This window comes from Micropterus dolomieu, linkage group LG20 (genome assembly GCF_021292245.1).
Source record: "Micropterus dolomieu isolate WLL.071019.BEF.003 ecotype Adirondacks linkage group LG20, ASM2129224v1, whole genome shotgun sequence".
NCBI classification, from domain to species: domain Eukaryota; kingdom Metazoa; phylum Chordata; class Actinopteri; order Centrarchiformes; family Centrarchidae; genus Micropterus; species Micropterus dolomieu.
The window spans coordinates 2216450-2234825 of NC_060169.1; the positions used below are offsets into that span (position 1 = coordinate 2216450).

The 18376-nt window shown below is 44.8% G+C and overlaps 1 protein-coding gene across 1 annotated transcript in view; it reads right to left on the reverse strand.

Moving 5' to 3' along the window:
- hsd11b2 (hydroxysteroid (11-beta) dehydrogenase 2) overlaps positions 1-18121 on the reverse strand; it is a 21692-nt gene extending 3571 nt beyond the window's left edge. The window contains exons 1-4 of the mRNA XM_046033580.1: positions 17601-18121; positions 7350-7562; positions 2929-3114; positions 1277-1414 (exon numbers count right to left, since the gene is read on the reverse strand). Coding sequence (XP_045889536.1) covers positions 1277-1414; positions 2929-3114; positions 7350-7562; positions 17601-17880 — 817 coding nt within the window. The 5' untranslated portion in view covers positions 17881-18121. The remainder of the gene's footprint in view (positions 1-1276; positions 1415-2928; positions 3115-7349; positions 7563-17600) is intronic.
- Positions 18122-18376: the final 255 nt, after the last annotated feature.

The following is an 18376-nucleotide window of genomic DNA, read 5'->3' on the forward strand; positions in this document are numbered from 1 at the left end:
GGGGGGGGGGGGGGGGGCAACATGCAGCTAAAGGCCAAAGGCTGGACTCGAACCCTCTTCAGGCTTCTTCAGGTCTGACTGGCTGGCAGGAAGGGTGGACCAGGATCTGTCTTAGAGTGTTCTTGGATTTAAGTAACACACACCAACTAATGTTCCCAGCAACAGTTTAATGGCTGGAGCAGACGAACACATGCTGAACATATCTACACTGAGCAGAGCTGAGCTGCTGACATATTTCCCCTCTCTCAGTGTTAAGTTTGAAGCAGCTGAGTTGATTTCACAGTCAGAGCAGGATGTCAGCGCAAAATCTGGATTAAGTTCACAAATCAGTGGGCCCGCAGCCAAACGGAGCTGCTCCAGAACCCCGCGAGTAACAGCAGGGTTCAGAGTTTAAATACAAACCTGTTCCTGCAGGATTAAAGTGAGAACAGTAGGATCAAGTGTGCCCAGATCACTGTTTACATCACGGCTGCTACGTGCGATCAGTCATCAGAGATTATCTTAATGCTTTGTTCGCCGGTGGTTTCTGCCTATGATGCTGATGTCTGTTTTATGTCTCAGGATGATTAACTAGTTAAATTGTGAAAGACTCCTGACCACAGAAACCGCAGCATGTTCTCAAACCTACAGAATAAAAACTGAAAGTTTGCTGTTGGCCAACAGTCTGGCTCCGTGTGACTCAGCCCTCTTCATCCTCCCGCCCTCTAACCACATCCATCCATCTGCAGTTTCAAAATCTAAAGTCAGCAATTTGTAGTTTGTGTGTGAGGACAGATGGTCTCTTCCACATGTGGGTCTCATCTCCTCAGCAGGAGGCCTGTCACCATGTTCGACATGGGGCCAAACCACACTACACAGGCCTGGAGGGCCAGCACCAGGAAGGGGAGCGCGTCTCACCTTCATCACAACCTTTACAGGACTGTAATTTATGTTTGTCTTGCGGAACAATAAAGATTGTAGTTCTTCCTCTCAGCTCCGTTCGGCCTCTGTGGATTTGTGTGTGTGTGTGTGGGGGGGCAGTCTCAACCAGTCCCAGTAATTGTGGATTCACAGGTGACACACGAACTCCTGTCACTGTGGCCGCTCACTCCCTTTCAGCCCCTTTTTCAGTCCCATGTTTGTAGGGATGAAAACGTTGAACGAGTTTAACAGTAAATGGTTGTGGAATTAGCCGTAAAGGCTCTGCTGTTTGAGGGAGCACTCGGAAAATCAGAGCAGCGTGGTTGGACCAGCGTTGGAGCTGGAGGGTGGGGTGCAGGTGTGCAGGTGGTGTTACCTGTCTTGTATGAGGAGGGCAGGATGGTGGACACTCGGACCCCCCAGGGCTCCAGCTCGTGGCGCAGAGTGTTGATGAAGAGGTTGAGAGCTGCTTTAGACGCTCCGTACGCCGCCAGACAGGGAAACGGCTGGTCACCTGAAAAAACACAGGTAGAACATCGTCATGACATCACACACAGACTGACCAACACATTGGTGACATTGACATTGATGAGGCCATGTTGTAAAACTTGTGAATTTTGAATTTGAATTCTATTGTCATTTTTAGATGATTTACACACTCCGTACTTTTACGAACTCCTCCTAGGGATTAAGTCCGACTGACTTCAGATTTGTGCTGTGCGGTCTAAAGCCATTGATGATTAAAAGTTGTACAAACGGTGAGTTTTTGTGGAAAAAAACATTAAAAATCGACGCCAAGGGGTCTGACCAGGTGTCCATGTGAGACAAGTCGGGATGAGAACGTGTTGATGTGGAACCTATCAGGTGTTTTAGAAAACAGCCCTGATTAATGAACCATTACTCACAACACATGTTCTTCTGTTTTGTCTCTTTGTTGTGTTTTATGCCGTAAATGTTGTAATTTTCATTCCAAGTCCATTTAAAATCATTAAGCACACGCCCAAACTCTCTGGCAGTCAGGTATTAGAGACTTGTTTAGTTATCTCTCTGGTGACTGCTGCCTTCGTCACTGCAAGAATCAGCAGGTAGAAGAGCAGCAGGATGTCCCAGACTGTTCCCGTATCTCAGCATCCCACCATCCATTTACAGCAGCGCTGGAATAGCTGGAGGCTGACTGTGGGCAACCACAACATGTACAAACCCATAGAGGAGGAGGAGGAGTCGCTTGCCTCTGATGACAGGTCGGGGGTTCAGATCAAAGTCAGACTGTATAAATTTGCGGTTTCCCTCTGGCAGTGAGATAAATGAGTCTTTGTTGGCCCTGTGGAGTTACAGGAACAGACTCACCTGGTCTGTCACATTATCAGCTTTAAATATCAGACGTGTGGATGTGAACGGGGAATAAATCAGTGAGCGCTGTCAGTCCAACACTGTCGGGAAATACCCTGAAGATATCCTGCTCCTCAGGGGATGATCCCTGAAGAATCGTTCCTGTTCTATTACAGTGTTTCCCCCTCAGAGATGCAAGTGTTCCATTTTAAACTAAAGTTGAAACAAAGGAGATGCTAAAAGTAAAACTACAGCACATTTCGTTTACATTAATGATTTGTTTATTTAAAAATAGTTAAATGTACCGGTCAGTTTATATATATGATAATATGGTTATTTGTTTCTTTGGGTACTGTTGGTTTGTCAGAGCTCCAGACTCTTGAACTCTTTTTGGACATTGAGAGCGTTCCTCTTGACCCCATGTGGACCCCAATGTTGAAACTCTGCACACATTTTTGAAAATCTAACACGCCATGAAATCTGCTGGGCACATTATTCTTTAAAGGAGTTGAATCAGGTCGTACTGGGTTGGATAAATAGTCGACAGAGAGAGGAGCAGCAGCACTGTTTGTTTATTTTGGCAGTTTGAAGGCAGCAGTCAGTTCATCTGTGGTTCACTTGTCCTGGAACATTCAATTAAGATTTATTACATCATCCCTGTGTGTGTGTGTGTGTGTGTGTGTGTGTGCGGACACACACCGGCCGGGCTGGAGATGGTGATGATGCGTCCTTTGGCCTGTCGCAGCAGAGGCAGGAAGCTCTTGGTGACGCTCAGCGTGCCGAAGAAGTTGACCTCCATGCAGCCGCGGAAGTTTGACATCAGCGACAGCTCGGCGTCTCCGAAGTTTACACACACGCCGGCGTTGTTCACCAAACCCCACAGACCTGCGCACACGCACACACACATACACATACACAACAATGAGATGTTTATACAATGATCATCGACCCCGATGTCGCTGATCAGCAGTAAAATCAGAACAAAGCAGTTTCCAATCACATTCCCAAACAGGCAGCGTGGCGGTGACGCCATGCTCGCTGTATAAACAGGAGACGTGCATCTAAAGGGCAAATTATATAGAGGGGCTCTTCGCCCAAAGTGTGCCTATATAATGTGGTGCTACATACAGGTGCTGGTCATATAATTAGAATATCATCAAAAAGTTGATTTATTTCAGTAATTCCATTCAATCAGTGAATAATGTATACATTCATTCCACACAGACTGATATATTTCAAGTGTTCATTCTTTTTAATTTTGATGATTATAACTGACAACTAATGAAAACCCCAAAATCAGTATCTCAGAAAATTAGAATATTGTGAAAAGGTTCAATATTGAAGACACCTGGTGCCACACTCTAATCAGCTAATTAACTCAAAACACATGCAAAAGCCATTAAATGGCCTCTCAGTCTAGTTCTGTAGGGTACACAATCATGGGGAAGATTGCTGACTTGACAGCTGTCCAAAACACGACCATTGACACCTTGCACAAGGAGGGCAAGACACAAAAGGTCATTGCTAAAGAGGCTGGCTGTTCACAGAGCTCTGTGTCCAAGCACATTAATAGAGAGGCGAAGGGAAGAAAAAGATGTGATAGAAAAAAGTGTACAAGCAATAGGGATAACCGCACCCTGGAGAGGATTGTGAAACAAAACCCATTCAAAAATGTGGGGGAGATTCACAAAGAGTACAAAGATACGCTACTCAGAAGCGTCTCGCCTGGGCTAAAGACAAAAAGGACTGGACTGCTGCTGAATGGTCTCTGAGTTATGTTCTCTGATGAAAGTAAATTTTGCATTTCCTTTGGAAATCAAGGTCCCAGAGTCTGGAGGAAGAGAGGAGAGGCACAGAATCCACGTTGCTTGAAGTTCAGTGTAAAGTTTCCACAGTCAGTGATGGTTTGGGGTGCCATGTCATCTGCTGGTGTTGGTCCACTGTGTTTTCTGAAGTCCAAGGTCAACGCAGCCGTCTACCAGGAAGTTTTAGAGCACTTCATGCTTCCTGCTGCTGACCAACTTTATGGAGATGCAGATTTCATTTTCCAACAGGCACCTGCACACAGTGCCAAAGCTACCAGTACCTGGTTTAAGGACCATGGTATCCCTGTTCTTAATTGGCCAGCAAACTCACCTGACCATAACCCTGTAGAAAATCTATGGGGTATTGTGAAGAGGAAGGACCCAACAATGCAGAAGAGCTGAAGGCCACTATCAGAGCAACCTGGGCTCTCAAAACACCTGAGCAGTGCCACAGACTGATCGACTCCATGCCACGCCGCATTGCTGCAGTAATTCAGGCAAAAGGAGCCCCAACTAAGCATTGAGTGCTGTACATGCTCATACTTTTCATGTTCATACATTTCAGTTGGCCCTAAATCCTAATCTTCTAATTTTCTGAGATACTGAATTTGGGATTTTCATTAGTTGTCAGTTTTAATCATCACATTTAATTGAAATAAATATTTGAAATATATGTAATATGTGTGTAATGAATGAATATAATATCCAAGTTTCATTTTTTGAATGGAATTACTGAAATAAATCAACTTTTTGATGATATTATACTCTGGTGTGAAGCCAAATGAACAGGATGTGTATGATTGGTTTCCTTGTTTATGTTTTGGACCTTCCTTCTTTATATGTTGTTTGAGAACCCTGGTGAAATGCATTGGTCTGACACTGTTGTTGTTCGGTTCATTATACTTATTGTGTGTTTTAAAAGACTCCTGCTGCACCAGCAAATCGTCCACAGGTGCTGTATTCTCCCAGCCCAAATCACATTACACCGAGCTGCAGATATCATGGCTGAAAGAAATATTTCCTGCTCACATTAAAATCCTGCTTACGTGTTTACACATCAGTAATAATGATCTAATAGTATAATACATTATGATTACATTTACTTTTAAAAGTGCATTTTCCTGATTGTACTTGTAGCATAGTATCGGAAAACTTTTATTGAAGTACTGTTTTAAATTGTTAAATTACATCGGCACAATCCCAGTGTCCTGCAGTCCCCTCTGACTCTGTTTGTATGTCGATAAGACTGTTATCACAACTACGCACTGCCAACATACTCAGCTACACCATTAGGTCTCTCTTTCAAGTGTAAACAAGCCTCTCGCTCGCCCTTATCTGAGGCCACTAATGCAGAATCCCACACTTTGTTTTACAAGCTGCTGTGGGAGCTTTGTTTAGGTCTGAACTGTTCCAGAGGTGATGAAAGACAAGAACATCCAGGCTGACAGAAAGTCAGACACCTGAACGGCCCGCCCAGGTAACTTCCTGTCTGCAGTTTGGAGGTTCAATAGGATTACTGAAAAAACTCACACCTGTCAACATAAAGTCTCTACAGGAGAGTCTCAAGCACCAGTGTTTGCCCCGTTCGTCCTGATAAAAACAGATGTTGGTCTTTTATTTTGAAAAGGACAACAGGAGTAGGAGCCAAATGGGGAAAGGAGGAAGGGACACAGGCAGAATGTGATAGAACCACCTCCCCACCCCCCAACAGGCTGGTCAGGAACACCAAGCAGGGTTGGAGGAGGGGGACTGGAGAAAGGAGGAAGGGTCAAGTGGCCTGGAAGCTGAAAAATGGAGCCGGGAATCTCATGTTGACAGCCTGGGGGCTGGGCGGGCTGAAAAGGGGCGGAGCGGGATATCTGAGGTGAGCAGCCTAACTTCCGGTTTAGCTCTCTGCTAACTTGAATTGGGTAAAATGTTATATGCGCGGCTGTTTGGTTTTAATTCGGCCAGAGAAATCAGTGTAACTGATAGTATGGAGTGCCCCATTCTTCTTTTCTGTATCAATGTACAGGTTGTTTAAAGAACTGACAACAAGCCATGGTCATGTGTAGTGTGTACAGATGTATTGTGATGTATTGTGACACTTAAATATATATATCCGCCGTGTTGCAGCAGCTGGATTGGCCGCTAGTAAAATTTAGTTCAAAGCACGGCGCACTTCCTTTCGGCTCAGAGGCATTGCCATCCCAGTTTTTAAGGTCCACGTCGCCCCGACGTGTAGTTCCATTTTTGAGGACGTATATATCAGTCTACGGCGGATGGTACTGGGCCACGCTTAGGCTACGCTGTCAATTAGATGCAGAAGTATAAATAAGGCTTTAGGCGAGCAGCCTGGGGGCTGGGCAGGGTTAGTATATATACTATATTACAGCATATTACTATTGTTGTACTGTGTATATTCAGTACATAAGATTTTTTTATGCTAGTTTGTTTTTTTATATTTTAGTTATTCTCCTTTAGTTATTGTAGATAATTTGGCCTTTTAATTGAACTTGTTTCTCACATTCATGTTTTATTATTTATGTGAAGTAGCTGCTGCAGTTCCCAAGCCCACTGGCAACAGGATGCATGTTAGCAACATCTCGACTGAGTCACACAGCAGCTGCAAATTCGCCGTGAAAAATCTGTGGAATACCAACAAATCTGCAGTTAAACACTTGTCAGCACCGAGGGCTCAGTTTCCACCAATCACAGCCTGCAGCAAGGAACACACACACACACACACACACACACACACACACACACACACACACACACACATTGGTCCAGAGAGAGTGCATTGGAGATTGTGTTAGTGACCTTTCCTTCCACTTCTTTTATTACATCCACCCGCCCACACACAAACACTCACGCACACGCTCTGTGTAACCTCAAACGACTCGTAGGTAAAGCGGTCTGAGCTGTCTAATTACACAGCTGGTGGGAGCTGCAGCTCTGAGCCAATCACATACCGGGAGACTCTCTGATTTCTGGTGTGAAACAGCGCTGAATCCCCTCAGATACCTAAATCAGTTCAAGCTGTCACTTTGACTCTAAATATTATAAACGCTCACTGAGGTGAACTCCCAGGCCGTGCACCACCGGCAGCACGCCTGCGCATTTAAAGACACAGTCCAAAGTTTAGTGGAGCTCTCAAATGCCTTTGTTGACATGCGGTCAGCAGATACACCTGTTATCTGGTGTATATTAATGAATCAGTGTCATCTGAATGGGTTCCAGAGGGCAGATGCTGATATGAGATTAAATCAAATGAAATATTAAGCTATCTAATTTATCCGAGTCAGAACGAGACGGTTTGACTTCAGTCTTTACCTTTCAGGCCCAGTTTGGCCTTGGTGTCCAGCAGCGCCTGTTGGACCTGCTGTGGCTGGGTGATGTCCACCTGGAGGAGGGTGAGGCGGGGGGAGCAGGTCCTCTGCAGCTCTCTGGCTCCGTCACCTGACAGGTCCAATACTGTGGCAAACACCTCGAAGCCCAGAGCATCCAGACGCTTCGCCGCTGCATTCCCGAAACCAGAGTCACATCCTGCGGGGACACAAGGCTGACTTATTATCACCTGTTAATGTCCAACAAACTGCTAGAGCTCCTCACAGGTGCAACATGAGGGAGTCAAAAGCTGCATCTATATCATGTTTGTGTACTTAAATAATATGCTGCAATATGTTTTTACAGAGGGGCAGATGTGTCACTACAATCCAAATAAAAAACTCAATATTGTCAGTTTACAGCAGGCACACATTCAAGCAAGTACTGTACACAACAGAACCAACGAGTCACCAACCAACAACACAAAGACACGCCAAGAAAAACAAACACTACTGACCTCAGCTACACCCGAGTACAGAGAGACCCAACCAGACTGGTACCGTACAGCCTACATTGTAAGGGACTACTTCATGTTTAAGTAACATGTCGTCAATTGTGTATTGATCTGAATGAGTTAAGTTTGGATTCTACCAGTAGAGAACCACAAAACTCCTGTCTCCAGTGTTTTTATTAATAACATACTGTAGTTCTGTAAATAGGTCACAGACACAGCGAGCTTCATAGGAGCATCTGGGAATAGTTTTCCCGATAATTAAAAAAAAAAAGTATTTTGTTCAAGTGTTACGTAAAATATGCATATAAGAATAACATAGTATTGGTGCCAATAAAGATAAACTCTGCCTTTATTTTTTTATTATTTTTTTTACAGCCAATCAAACTGTGACAACAACCACAGAAAGAGAAATATTTTACACTAGATTATTGGTAAAGTTTACAGTGTAACAATGGGAGTTTATTGTCTGAGTTTACTATATAATAAAATGTTTTAATATGCTGCAGCAGTCATGATCTGCTACACTACTGACAAACAGAATCAAAGGATCCATAAACCCTCCGCGAACATGAAGGAGCGAGAGCTTCCGACAGGGAAAGAGAAGCCCATTGGATCAACGCGATGAAACTTAATGAGATCTGTGAGACTCAGATCACACAGATCAACGTTCACCTGCATCATCTGTGACATAACCCTCCTCTTCCTGCTGCAGGTCTTATCGGCTCATCGCCCCGCAGATGTTTGGATGTGTTGATAACAGATGGTTTGACAGCTGCAGTCAGTGCAGGTTTAGACACAGAGCTCAGTGCCCCGCTGCCTCTCAACCAGCACAAATGGAGACAATGAAATATATCTGGGTTGTAATTTACTGCCGCAAAATTACACTCCTCTGCAGAGGGCTGCACAGTAAAGTTCAAATTTGAAAAGGGCCGACGTCTGATGAGACAGAGTTTAAACTGCTGCACACAGAGAGCTGGAGGCAGTTCCTTGTTTTCAGTGTGCAGGTCTTGTGGAACACAACATCATTTATCATGTTCACTGGCCTGTCTTGCTTTCTGTGGTCAGTCTGTAAACGGAGCGCCCTCCTTATAATTTCTATCCAGATCGAAATGGTCTGAAAAGATTTGTATCATCCATATCACATATCAGTAAGGCCGGTCGTGTGCTTTGAAGGTGCAACCTGTATTCAGACAGCCTGAACTTGTAGTAAGTGTTGCATGTATGCAAATTACCTCTCGTCCACAGAACGAATAGAACGATGGGACTGAACTGCACTTGTGCAGCTCTTTATACGTGTCACATAATGTCCCTCAGAGACAAGGACCTGTCACGTACCCTGCGGCTCCCCCAGTTTCCCAGAAGTCACAGCACCTACAACCCGATCCCAGGTGGTACTGGCTGTTCTGTGTGTTCTTTTGTGCGGTGGGTGTCTGAAAGAGCTCTGCTGGCAGGAGAGCGTGGAGGCGTTGGCACGCTGCTCCACTCCGTGTCCTTGGAGAATTTCCAGAGTCACGTCCCGAGAAGAAAAATAGAGTGAACGCTGGCTCCAGAAATAAATACCACCGCTCTACTCCACGTTACAGAAACACAAGTCTGCAGCCTGATTCACAACCACACACACACTCTCTCTCAGCTCGCCTCAGGTTTCACCCTGTCAGCTCTCTCACACTCAAAACTGAAACAAGTCAGTGGAGCAGAATTTCAAATCTTTAACAGAAAAGGTTCCTCGAGAGTAACTCGACCGAGACGCCTCTCTGTGTCACTGTTTCTTACAGTCCTCCCACGATTATGGTATATTTTATATCTGCAGATACAACACAGTGTTGATTAAAAACTAAATGTTGTGTATGTACAGGAACAGCCTGTGTCTGTATGTGGAGATATCTTCTTATCTCTGTGTGTCATCCTGTAAATTCAAACTCTGGTATGTGTCAGCAGTGAAGCGTCAGGAGATAAGCTGAGTTTGTTGTTTCCAGCAGTGTGTGTTTGACATCTGAGTTCTGACAAGAAGGAGTTCTGAAGCAGATTGCAGTGTTTTTGTTATGGTGCACCTTTGCAGATGAACGGTGGAGAAGGCGTGCTGTTACTGGGGCCGTGTGCAGAGCTGCAGCAGACCACACACTGTCCCACATTCTTCACCCTGTCCACCCCTGACCTCTCACAGCAGGCCTCCACATTTGCTCTGAGGAGTGGATTTGAGTTTCAGAGAGACTGACAGAGATGAAGTCTGATCAATGCTAACTCCCTCGGCTGTCCTTATAGGGGCCCGACAGCCGGGGCCTCCTCTCTGAAACACAAGCCCAGAGGAACAGCCCCAGTGTAAACAGAATGTTAAAGCAGGAGATCCGTCTCCGTGAGGCCGACAGTTTGGGGTTGCAGCTGAACATGTGGCCGCGTTCTCGGCTCTGAGGAGGAGCGGCGTTACGTAACGGGGCCGGGGATCCGAGGGGTTGAAGAAACAAACGTGGACCTGTGCAGAGACAGTCGAGCGGCAAGAGATGAACTAGGTCAAATCACACATCTGTCTCTGGGCGGAGGCCTCAACATCTGCACACAGCAGCTCCGCCTTCACAGGCAGAGACTCAGCTATCATAGGTTTTACAGGCACCAGAGCTCGGGGCCCGACGGGGCCGCTGAATTTAATTTTGAAATTTGTCAAATTGGTGACCTGATGCAGTCTGTGCTGAGGAGGGCAGAGCTTCATTTTCATTCGTCGACAAGGTTGGAAATGACTGCAGTGAACAAATGAATGATCTCCAACAGATGCACGTCGAGCTGAAGGTCATCACGCCTGGAAGGAAATCTAAAGAAAACACAAACAAGAGGAAGATCTGATCTGGCATCAAGCTGAGAGTGATTTTACATTACCAGCAGCTCTGACTGCCAAGAACAGAAAAAGATCATTCAAGAGTTCGACGTGATAGAACCTCTTAAATTAGCAGAGAACACATCAAGATCGTGTGACAGTACATCAGTCTGATTTAGATTTTTTGACTGATTCTTTACCTGCCAAAAAACTCCCTCCGATAATAAACAAGAACGTCTGATCCGGAGATCTACAGAGAACATGTGAGAGCAGCTGGCTCCGAGCAGGTCCATGTTAAAAGTTTAACACAACAGACGGGAGAACGTTTCTCCCTGTTTGAGGGGTTCTGCACGTGAGACGTCACTCATTGTTCTAGGGAGGTGGGAGGAGAGACATGTGCTGTCTTATTATCCAGCAGTGAAGTACACCTGGAATTCATTCCAACAACATCACATTTAATCTTACTGCTGTCAGGGCAGAACGTAATCAATTACACAGGAACCCTCTGAGGAATGTGAGTGGTTCAGACAGAGTTTAGAGTGTTCTACCTCTGTTCTACCTCACAGAGTGCCTCTTCACAGTGTTGTAATGCAGTGTTCCACCTCACCCCACCATGCATAGAGGTCCTCTTCACTGTGTTCCAATTCAGTGTTCTAAGGTTTCTGCTTCACAGTATTCTATATTTTAGTGTTCCACCTCATAATGTTCTGCATCACAACGTTCCACCTCAGGGTTCTACTTTACAGTGATCTATTTCTCAGTGTTCCACCTCACAATGTTCCACCTCAGTGTTATACTTCACAGTGTTCTACTTCACAATGTTCTATTTCACAGTGTTGTACTTCACAGTGTTCTACTTCACAATGTTCTATTTCACAGTGTTGTACTTCACAGTGTTCTACTTCACTGTGTTGTACTTCACAGTGTTCTACCTCACAGTGTTCTACCTCACAGTGTTCTACCTCACAGTGTACTACTTCACCGTGTTCTACTTCGCAGTGTTCACCTTCACGGTGTTCTATTTCTCAGTGTTCCACCTCAGTGTTATACTTCACAGTGTTCTACTTCACAATGTTCTATTTCACAGTGTTGTACTTCACAGTGTTCTACCTCACAGTGTACTACTTCACCGTGTTCTACTTCGCAGTGTTCTACTTCACGGTGTTCTATTTCTCAGTGTTTAACCTCACAATGTTCCACCTCAGTGTTATACTTCACAATGTTCTATTTCACAGTGTTCTACCTCACAGTGTTCTACTTCACAATGTTCTACTTCACAGTGCTCTATTTCACAATGTTCCACCTCACAATGTTCTGCATCACAATGTTCCACCTCAGTGGTTTACCTCTTCTTACTAACAGTGTTCCTTCAGGGATCTTTCATGAAATTCTCTTGGCCATTGGCGATGTTCTCTTGGTCATCTAGCAGGTGTGATTAACCGGATTAAGGGCACTTGAGTTTCTAGAGCATTAATGAAGTTCCAAGGATCTTTAGAAAGTTTCCACAGGCCCTTGTGTGGGAGTTCTATCTTCAGGTACTGCAACACTCAGAAGATGGTAAACGACGGCGTAGCAATGACTCAGTCCGTCGTGGACATGTTTCAGTGGAACATTTGGGTTCATGAGGTGTGAAATTAAAATGAAGGGTTCTAAATGGTCCTGGTGTTGTTCTGCTGCAACCATGCTCTCTGTGTGGCCACATGGCCACGTGTTGCCACAGTTCTTCACTGTTTCATCGCACTCTGGTAACAAACTGTCACGTGACAGGAAGTGGAACAAAGAGTCAAACCTAAAAATAGCTAATGATGAGAACCCTTCAGTAAACACTGTACGGATCTCTTACATAACCCACTCTGATGGTGCTGTCAGGGGAGAACGAGTGATTCAGATAAAATCAGCTCTCCATCAGTGACACAGTAAACTCATCACCACTGATTGGCTCTGTATTTACACAGCGCTGAGTTATAAAGGAACTGAGGGGAGGAGGAGGAAGGACGTAGAAAGAAATAGAGAAGAGTAATCTCTCCTTCAGCAGATAACACATCAAGTAGGGGAAAACCAGCCCTTTGAGGGCCACGCCCTCCTCATCTCCTGCCTTTCCCACCATTTTCAATTCTTTCCCAGAATGTTTTTGGACTGAAAAATCTCAGCAGCTGATGGACATGTTGTGGTTCCGACGTTCACGTGACTGTCTCAGCTCCACCAGACTTTAATGGATGATGTGACGTTCCCTTCCTGCAGAGTAAAAAACAAGCCGGAGGTGTTGTGGTGTGTCTCAGATGTTTGTGGTCATAACAACTTGATAATAACTTCAGCTGATGAGACTCTAAAAGTTTTTCACGTGAGCTTTAATTGCACATAAATCATTTCGCTTGTATGAGAGGGATGTGAAACGTGCTGAGAACCTTCCTGTCAGGTTTTAGATGCAAACAGCAACTTCAGGAAGACTACCTCACCATTCTTAGTGTCTGTGCTTTGCTGGCAGATGTATTTTACCTGTGTGGGTGTCAGAGGAACCCCCTGGCGATGCACAGTGAATAAGCAGCACGCCCCCTGAAGCCCTGAGCTGTGAGAGAGAGAACCTTTTCAGTTTCATAAAGTCTGAGCTCCGTACACAACCTATTTAGGACCTGATTGTCTGCAAACAATGAAAGCAGGGCTGTGTGGCTTGATGTGGGGAGAATAGATGTTCTGTTACCCATGTTCTCTGTAGATGCCCATACATTGTGTCTGTGCATTCCTGGTTTGTGTTGTAAGCTGCTGTACTGTATTGCGTGTTGTATTTTCATTTGCTAAGCTCTGCCATGACGTATAAACCTGACTCAAAGCTCGACACCTGACCAGAACACCAGACCTGTAGAGCGCCTCAGCAGCTTGAGAAACTGGTCTGACATTTAAAAACAAAAGGATCTGATGTCATTGTCACACATGTGATGGATCCATCTGCTCATCATCATCTTTCATCAGCATCCAGGCATCGAGCACCAGTGGTTTGGACCTGTTTTCTGCACAGAGCCCCTCCCCTCCCTGACTAAGAGAAGTTTCCTCAACGTGCCGGCAGGACGCCAGCGTGCAGCGCTGCCCGGTCAGCGAGCCCTGTGACTTCAACTCTCATCCGTCGAGGAATGTGCTTCTGTAGAATTCAGTTCAATTAGCTTTCTAAGAGGTTTATTGGGGCCTTTTTTTCCACCCTCCGCTCTTATTGCCAGAGCGAGCCCACGCTGACCCTTACCGGTTTTCAGCAGAGCCAATTAAGAACGAGCTATTGATTGAGACCTCGGCGCTGGACCAGTTTTAAATCTCCTCTTAGATATCGCCAGTTTTACTGCACTGACGCTCGCTGGACCACGAGGGCAGGACGGCTTCCAGAAAGTCATCAGACCTGCGTTTTTCTGTAATTCCTCCAGAGCTGAAACATGAATTCATAAGAAGCAGTCTATCGTGGTTTGATGTAGAACTGTTGCGCGACTCCTCAGTCTCTGGTGTTTGTGGCTTTGTGCAAAGATGTTCGGCTGCAGCCAATAAAGGCCATGTGGAGAGAGGTTTGGACAGGGTCATGTGCGAGTCTCAGGGATTTTGAACCGTGTTGCCATAACACCAGACGACCTCCTGAAGCTCCCCGGCTCTGCCAATAGACAGCTTAGTCTACAGTATATGTTGATCTGATTTGGGATTACCTGGGTAGGCTGACGTTTATGAACAGAAATCAAGAAGAGTACTGAACCTTGTTCTGGGGTTATAGTCCAGGAGCTGAATGTGGGAACCGGAGACATGCTTTATTTTAAGAGATATGTAATTTGGTACCAGTGAGTAAGATTTACTTCCAATAAATTGATAACCAGGAGGTTAGTGGTCTCGGTTAGTGGTCAGAGAAAGCATACAATTCATTACATATAATAAAGCTGAAAGATAGATAAAGGGTCACTTTGGTATGTCAGTGGAGTCGATTTGTTGACTACATGAGATTAATCGTCAACAATTTTGACGATGAAGTTACTTTTCAGGCAAAAATTACCATACTTCACAGGTTCCCTGTTAAAATGATCTGGTCTCTTATGTAAACAGAACATCTTTGTGTTCTGGAGTGTTGGTTGCACAAAACAAGACATTTAATGACGTCACCTCGAGAAGATCTTTGGGGGAAGAATTAATTAATAATAACACGATTCGTTCAGCTCTAGAATACAGAGAACCAATCTAAAATGTTAACGAATGAATTTACTGGGGTTTAGCTGTTTTGATAAAATTCATATGTTCCCCATCATTAGAACCAAATTATAATGTAATTCTTTCTAGAACTCTTGAAATAATTCTGATATTACGTATCTGTAAAATAAAGGGTTGCCGGAAGGTTTTTCCTTCAGTTAAAGTTGGCTGACAGGATGTTAAGTTACAAAACAAAATGAAAAAGTAAGACTGCAGAGGCTTCTTTATAAAGTTAGACTGAACAGCACAGAGTCATTCATGTTGTGTTAAAGGACAGTTAAAATGCTCTGAGATAGAATTTAACGTTGAATATAGAAATGGAAACTCTGCATTGTTTTGTTTTGTTCACTCCTCTATTGTTGGACAGTCTGTTTTTCCAACGTGGCCCCTGGGGGCTCACAGCTCCTGGACACCTATGTAATCAGCAGCTAGTAAACACAGTATGGTGGGGGTGAAGTTCAGCTCGAGCCTCTGGAAAGGCTCCCGTCTGTCCCGCCCTCAGGTCTTTTTTCTGGCTTTATTGTGTCAACAGCTCAGTGACGTCCGGCTGATATTTGTGTAACCTAAATTTATTTCTTGCGGATCAAACGAGCACTCCTTCCTGCGGAGGGGGGCTGACTGGTGGAGATGTGGACCACACCTTTGTTCAAAGTCTAGCTGGAGAAGGTTTAAGAAGCAGAGCAGACAAAAACAAGCTGAAGACTAACCACAGAACGGTCATTTTACTTTGTTAACGTGATAATAGTGTTCGTATTTTATTGACTTGTTCAGCAGCAATTTTATGGGTGGGGAGTGTGTGTGTGTGTGTCGGGGGGGGGGGTCGAGCACGCTGACAGGAGGTGGAACTGGATTTCATTCTTTCTTTCTAGGGTTAGTGTAGGTGTGTCATGTTTTACAGTGAAACTAAATTCTATGAATGTGTACGTTTTTTGTATCATGACAGCAGCAGAAATTAGAGTATTTAAATAAATACACAAAATAATTAACACTGAACTGCAGCAGTGAGTCTCCGCAGGCAGTCAGGAATATTAACCAGACCGATACTAATGACCTATACTTTTCCCCGTTGACCAATAACAAGCCGTCCTGCAGACCCAAGCTCTGATTGGACGGAGAGCCAAAGAGTCAAAAGCTTTTCAGAGCTGAAGGGAAACATCTTCAGGTAAAGTCCAGCTGTGACCTGGATGACTGAGACCTTCACTTGAAGCTCCTGAAAACTCTGCAGAGAACACTTCCGCTGATAACACCTCGAACCTCTGACAAGCACTTCCTGTGCTCTTCTTCTTCTGTCTCCCTACAGTTCTCTTGTATTGATTGCATTATTTGTTTACTCTTACATCTTCCTCCAGGTATTTACCCCACTGATGCTGTACACGCTAACAGCTCTTACTAGCATCTATTATGCTTGTAGATCTCTTACTTTACTGATGCTTGTGTGTTGTTCTTCAAACGTCAGTCACTTTGGATAAAAGCATCTGCCACATGAGGAAATGTAAGGGGAAATGTGGAGGTGAAACATCTAGAGTTCACAAAAAATGATTTAGTAAACAGCTTCTCAGATGTAAAGATTTGTAAAAGACATTTTTCACTGCGCAACATTTTATAGACCAAACCATGAATTATAAAGATTCAGATCCTCTGATGATCCTCTGACCAACCTCCATGAAACCGTGATCTTACACCGTTTAATTTAGCAAAGCATCTGTCTGTCACCACGGTGACGGCTGTTCTCTACTGCTCAGGTGACCCGAGGACTAGTTTGGAAAGGTTTCCACCGTAAATCTCTTTCTGTGCAGATTACACAGAGTGTGATTAATCTGCAGATCTGATTATCTTGTTAGCTACCACACAAAGAGCCCAGAACCAGCTGGCCGTTAACACACAGACACACACACACACACACACACACACACAGATCCATAAACTAATCAGACCTCATTTTCACGGTGCTCTGATAACAGAGGCTGGGACAAAAACACTCGTAACCTGTGAACACACTGACCTCTCGCTGCCGTTTCCCTCACTCTGACTTTTATTGTGAAGGGGAATCCCAACCCACTTGACACACACACACACACACACACACACACACACACACTCAGTCAGAGGTCTTTAAAACACACAGCGACAGCGAACATTTACACACAAAAGATTACGAAAGTTTTCCGTTTAACCTCTCACTGCCTGGTTTCCCCCCAGAGTCTCTCCTTCAAGTTAAACTTACATTTACAAACTGTTACAGAAGTTCCACTGCTGCAACGATGTTTCATTTCAACATTTAAAAACAGGCGCGGGAAGTTTTGTTAAAACAATGAGAGGTTTTGTTCTAATTTGAGGGAAAATGTTGCTCATGTAAAATAAGTTAATAAGTTTTTAAAAATGTGTTTTGTCAAAATGTGATGAGGAAGCTTTCAGCCTTTCCTCCAAAACTAACTTTATTTTCAGGAAAGATTTTTATAATAAAGTCCAAAGTGTAAACTGGTTTTCATGCTTTCAGACGAGCAGAAGGTTTAAAGTTCCTGCACGAGTTAAATCTATTTTCCAGACTCTTAAAGTCATGAAGCCAAATCTAACAAACAGCTGAAACTTTTCCCAGAAAGTTCATGTTTTTTGCACCAACAACTCCTACAAAGCACCGTCTTACTTCCATTCAAGGATGTGTGGAAACAACTCTACATCCTAAATTAACCAGCCACACACACCTGAGAGAGTGGGAGGAGCCTCCTCTTACCTGTGATCAATACGGCCTTGCCGTGGGCCGGCAGGGCAGCGGGCGGCGGCGCCCTGGCAGCAGAGTAGAAGCAGCAGGTGAGGCCGAGCAGCACCAGCAGCAGCACGGCCGGCAGGCAGAACGCCCACAGCCGCTCCACCAGCACGGTGGCCCCCAGCCAGGCCACCAGCGGGGGGGCGGCGCTCAGGTGGGATGCCAATATCTTCTTCATAGCTCCAACAATGAACACGGTCAGAACACCCAGGTAAATCCAGAAGGGAAGAGTGTAGTCGTCCATCATTAGAGGAGAGTGAGAGGAGACTCCTGATTCACCTGTCTGTTTCTTTACTTTCAGATTTACCTGTCTGTCTGTTTTCTGTCTTATTTACCTGTCTGTCTCTTTTCTGTCTCATTTACCTGTCTGTCTGCATGAAGTTAAAAGAGAAGGAGAAGAAGAATAAATCTGCTTCGGTGCGATCTCCCTTCGGTCAGTGTGTATGTCTCTCTACCGCTCTCCCTCTCTGCTCTTCACACTCGGTGTGTGTCGGTGGAGTAGCTGCAGAGCTCGTCCCTCTCTCTCCCTCCGTCTCTCTGAATATATAGGAGAGCTGCAGGAGGTGGAGCCACAGCCTGCAGCCCTGCATCTAATCTGCAGCCCACACACACAAAGTAACACACACACACACACACACACACACTAACACACACCCAGGGAGTAACACACACACACACACACACACACACACACACACACACACACACACACACACACACACACAGGGAGTAACAAACACACA